This window comes from Terrapene carolina, unplaced genomic scaffold (genome assembly GCF_002925995.2).
Source record: "Terrapene carolina triunguis isolate 2854851 unplaced genomic scaffold, T_m_triunguis-2.0 Scaffold378, whole genome shotgun sequence".
Taxonomy (NCBI): Eukaryota; Metazoa; Chordata; order Testudines; family Emydidae; genus Terrapene; species Terrapene triunguis.
Genome location: NW_020664729.1, coordinates 353,672 through 358,943, shown reverse-complemented (window position 1 = coordinate 358,943; position 5,272 = coordinate 353,672). Strand labels below are relative to the sequence as shown.

The 5,272-nt window shown below is 54.6% G+C and overlaps 1 protein-coding gene across 1 annotated transcript in view; it reads right to left on the bottom strand.

Annotated features, from left to right (window-relative positions):
• Positions 1-271: 271 nt before the first annotated feature.
• Positions 272-5,272, bottom strand: part of IGSF8 (immunoglobulin superfamily member 8) — a 22,917-nt gene continuing 17,916 nt past the window's right edge. The window contains exons 6-7 of the mRNA XM_026657999.2: positions 4,443-4,591; positions 272-3,089 (exon numbers count right to left, since the gene is read on the bottom strand). Of these exons, the coding sequence (XP_026513784.1) occupies positions 4,476-4,591 (116 nt within the window). The 3' untranslated portion in view covers positions 272-3,089; positions 4,443-4,475. The remainder of the gene's footprint in view (positions 3,090-4,442; positions 4,592-5,272) is intronic.

Genomic DNA, 5,272 nt, shown 5'->3' with positions numbered 1-5,272 from the left:
AGCCCGTCCCCCTCACTCCCTCCTGCACCGCCATCCCCTGCCCCAGCCCTGAGCCACACCCCCTCCTGCACCCCACCCTCCTGCCCGTCCCCCCCAACACCCAAACTCCCTCCCAGTGCTTGTACCCCACACCCCCTCGTGCATCCCAACTCCCTGCCCCAGGCCCAGCCTGGAGCCCCCTCTCACACTCCCTCCCAGAGCCTGCACCCCAAGTCCGTGCCCTAGCCCGGTGAAAGTGAGTGAGTGACAGAGGGAGGGAGGATGGAGTGAGTGGGGTGGGGCCTTGGAGAAGAGGCGGGGCCAGGGTGTTTGGGTTTGTGTGATTAGACAGTTGGCAACCCCACCATGGGGGCCCTGGCTTCCCCACAGGGGGTTCCCCCCACTGCCCCATCTATTCCAGCCCTGTGCCCAGAAGGCCATTGTGTAGCGCTGTGGAGTTATAGGCAGGCCCTGGAGAACAATACAAGGAAATTCTCTTTCCTAGGGTGGGAACCTCCTTGTGACATCACATTAATGAAAAATGAGTCCAATCCCCCCACCCCCTTGCCCTGCTCCCAACATGAGCCAGGATTTCCATGGCAACGGATTAGATCCACCGGAGAGACTTGGGGTCTGCAGGAATCATCAGTAACTAAACCTGAAGGCAAGAGGCCTAGCACGGCTGTGGGGTTTGCAAACGAACCCCGACCCATTAACCCCTCCCCCGTTCCACTCCCCTGAACAGTCGGGCAAACTGAATTGTGCGCGGCTTTGTGACTTAAACCAAATCTGAACCATGCTATCCAGAGCTGGAAAAAAAATATCAGGCATTAACCCCTCCCGCACTACCAAAGTTTGTCCCCAGGCTGGGTTACTACCCAATTTAGCAAGAGCGCCAAAAAGGAAAATGTTCAAAAACAGACTTTCTAGAAACATTCCACATCGACCCTGAGCTTCGGAAAACGGATCCCCTCTCTAATCTGCAACATAACACGGTTCTAAAGGTTTGGGATGATCTCTAGGGATTTTACACCACACCGTCATTACTAAATAGATCTAGATCTCGGTATAGTGAGGTGTGTAGACAGGATCAGACCCTCTGCTGGGGTTAGAGACCCTCATTCAGCAAAGCATGTGCTTAACTGTAATCACAGGAGCACTCCCATTTACTTCAATGGAACAAGTGGCCGATTTCAAGTTAAGAAGATGCTTAAGGGCTTTGCTGCACCAGGGCCAGACTGCTTGGCCCTTTACAGCAAGGATTCGATCCTGCCAAGTGGGGTCCCTTTGAAGGAGCTATGTTGATTTACAACAGATAAGGATCTGATCCTATATCTCTAAAAAGAGACTAATAATTTATACACCTATGTACAGTGGCTGTCTCTATATAGTGCTTATCTGTCTAAACGTGTTATTTCCCCAACACATGCTATTCTGTGCTCGTAATTTGGGGGAACCCCCCATTGTGCCAAGACCGGTCACACGAATGACCATTACATGGGCAGAGGTTTTTCTAAACCGTGTCAGGAACGTGCATGGCCGATTGCCCTGGTTTGAACAGCGACATTCCAGGCAGCTTTGGAAAAGCCTGGCTGTCGTGTGCCTGTTACATTAAAACCACATCATCAAAACCAACTGCTCTTTTTCTAAAGCCCGGCGTTCTAGGCAACTCCCAAGCACCTGGGAGGATAAAGGACAAGCAACGCCAGCAGCCCGGCGGCGGTTCTCACCCGCCGCCCAGCGCCTTTCTTTGGCACGTCTCTTGCCAGCTTCGGCACTTTCCCTCTTGCAGGGACTGGGGGAAGGTTTCATTAAAAACCTGCCACCAATTGTTTTAGCCCATCTCCACCGATATCCGGTTTTAGGATCTATTTAACAAACCCGAACTCCGTGGCCATTGCTACGTGTGTCCCTTTAACAGAAACACCTGAGTCGGATTCTGCCGTTGTTTACACCACAGCTGAAATCCGGGCCCCACTGCAGATCATGGGGGGGTTTCCATTGAGTTCAGGGGGGCCAGGATTTCTCGCAGTCAGTGTAAAATGCCATCAGATCAGCCTGAGAGCACAGGTGCAGTGAGCATGAGGGATATGGCAGGATGCGGCCCGTTGGCTGCAAAGGGACCGCTCTGGGGGCAGGCCCAGCCACTGGTAGAGTACTCGGCTATTCCTGAAGGCAGAGCTGGGGTGCAATTAAAACCCCAAAGGGAGAGGGGGGACCAAGCAAGGCCTGAGCCCCCATCCTTTGGCATTAGAGTCCCTTTCTTCTCTTACACAAAAGCAGACCCCTCCCCTCTCTCAGGTCACCTGAGGTCACCCAATCATGACCCCAGCATGGGTCATCAGCAGGGTTTGCACCCAGGACCTTCAGCTCTAAAGCACAAGGCTCTACTGCTCCGGCTAGAGGAGGAATTCCCTCAGCTGGCAGCGGTAGCAGGCTGTTGTCCACATTATCGGCTACAAGCACGTTACTGACTCTGAGGTCTCCAGTAGATCAAGTCTCAGATTCTCCAGAGCAGAGCCACTGGGCCACTCCCCTAGGGAATGATACACCCTTTCTCTGCGCACACTGCAGTCCACGCATGTCTAGATCCACAGGACAGCCCTCACCGAGCCAAACACATGAGAGAGGGGAGGGGAGAATGGGTTACAGACAGAGGGGGTGGAGGATGTAGAGATGCTGGCAGCAGAGGGAAAAGCAGCCCCCACGCTCCCACCCTGGGGCACAGAGACAGGGTAGGGAAGGATCAGGGAAGCAGCGAGTCCAGGAGCAGATGAGGCAGTGCCACTGTCCCTCATGTCCTCCGGGGAGGGACCTCTCCAGCCTGGATGTCTCAGACGGATGCATCGACTTCTTGGCAACGTTTGGCCCTGATGCAGGACCCAGGGTCTCTCCCATCTCCCACCAGGGGCTTGCCTGGATCTGGGTTGAGTTTAGAAAAAAAAATGGAATGACTCAAATGAAGGAGGAAGCCAGTGTGCAGTCCGAGGAGCTGAAATGCTGCCCAAGCCGGTCCATGGAGGTGAGAGGTCAAAAGTCACAAGGGGGGGGGGGAAGGGAGCCCAGTGACTTGAGTGAAGGCTGGCAGGAGAGCGAGATGGAGCAGGAACCTGCAAAGAGAGAGAGAGAGAGGGTGGGATCAGAAGGCAGCTGGACAATGAAACCCCAAAGAACCGTGGCCAGTTGGGTTAGAATGAGACCTGCGCAGGGAAAAAGATTTCGTCCCCTGGGAAATACTAATAGTTCAACTGTGTTTGGTCCTGAATCAAGAGGTCAAAATATTGAAGTTTTTCACAGAAGTTCAAAGAAATGGCAAAACGTTGTGTTTCAGATCAGTTCAATATTCAACGGCATCTTCCTATACCACTGCGGTGCCTCATGGGAGTTGTAGTTCAGGTGCCTCACACCCCCATTCTTCCCTCTGGGCGGACTCTGTGGCTGAACTACAACTCCCATGAGGCAACACGGCAGCACAGGAAGATGCACTTTAATGTTGAACTGATTTGGAAGAAAGAACAAAACATTTTGGTTCAGTTCAACAAACCAAGATGTTTCCATTCAGGTGGAATTGGATCCCAAACAAAGTATTTTGTTGAGATTTATATGACTGGGAAAAAAACCCCAAAAGTTTCAGGAAAATCAAAGTTTTTCCATAGAAACATTTGGTTTTGTGGCAACTCCATTTTCCGTCAAAAAGACATTTTGAGAGAAAATTTCTAAACAGGTCCAGTTAGAACCCAGAACCCTGCCACTGAAGCTAAAGGAGAATCTCCAATAGCTGTTTGCAGTATGGGGCTTATGACACACAATGGAGTAGATCTGAATCCATCCAGTAGAGGGCAGCAGACACGCACAAATTTAAGGGCCAGCTTTTGACACTCAGACCCACCTTCCTGTCCACACGCAGACTAAATCTGTTTAGTCTCCGATTTCTCCAACATTGCCTGTGGTGTGATCTGAAACTGTAACACAACAGGCCCAGGGGCAGCACTTGATGCAAATCATTTATTTGCTTTTGATTCCCACCCCCGGCCCCGAAAGCTTGGCTCAAGGGGGCCTGGATTGGAGCTCCCCTGGGACTTCACACAGTGGCAGAGGTGGGCACAAGTTGGGGGGGGGGGGAGCAGGGGGTCTTGCTGTGTGTCGGGGATCAAAGAACCCCCACCAATATGGAGCAGAGCTGCCCCAAGAAGGATCATGGATGCAGCATTTCCCATCGGATCCTCTCTACCCCGGTCCCTTCAGAGGGCGCACAGAGTCGCATCCATATTGGCAGTGCCAGTTCTCCCAGCCCCAGGAGGAAGTAAATCTGCTGCCCAAGAAAAACCTGGGCACACAGCAAAGCCCCTGGGGGAGAGGAGCCTGGATTTGCTCTATGGCACCCCCCAGCAGGAGAGGGCGGGTGAAGGGGCGTAAAGCAGTTCCCTCCCCCACCTACGCCCCTTGCACAGAGGCCGACTCACCTGCAGCGCCCTGGGGCCGGTCTCCCGAGAGCTTCACCTCTTGCGGAGCCGCCTCATAAAGCAGCAGGTGATGGTGGCGAGGATGGCGATGCCCGTGAAGAGGGCGCTGGCAATGCCCACAATGAGGGGGATGAACAGGGTGTCCATGGCTGGAGGGGAGAGCAGAGAGGTCCGTCAGACCTGGCGCTGGAGGGGGCGTTAAGCAGCGGGAGAGCTGGCAGAGAAGCCGGGTGGCGGGAGGGGGATTAGCTAGGCCGCCCTCCGGCAGGGGGCACAGAGCCAGCCCCATCCTGCCCAGAGCCACCTCCCAGCCCCACAGCAGCTTCTGCTGTCACAGAGCTGATTGCAGGCCAGACAGACCCATGGCGCACTGTGGGGCAGCAGTCAGCAAGGATACCCCGGGGGGGTGGAGAGAGGGAGAGGGGCATGCACCAACGCTCACGCAGGACTACGGGGGGTCGGTGGGGGGCACAGTGGCACTCACCCAGGGCGTAGGGATACACGGGGAATGGGGAGCGCCAAGCAGCACTCGCCCGTGGCGTAGGGATATGTGGGGGGTGTGGGGGAAGAGGAGGAGGCAGTGCACGCAGAACTCACCCAGAGCATAGGGATACATGGGGAATGGGCAGCGCCAAGCGGCTCTCACCCATGGCGTAGGGATAAACGGAAGGGGGGTGGGGGGAGGCAGTGCACACAGAACTCACCCAGGGCGTAGGGATACGTGTGTGTGTGTGTGTGTGTGTGTGTGTCACAGTGGCACTAAGCCAGGGCGTAGGGATACACGTGTGTGTGTGTGTGTGTGTGTGTGTGTGTGTGTGTGTGTGTGTGTG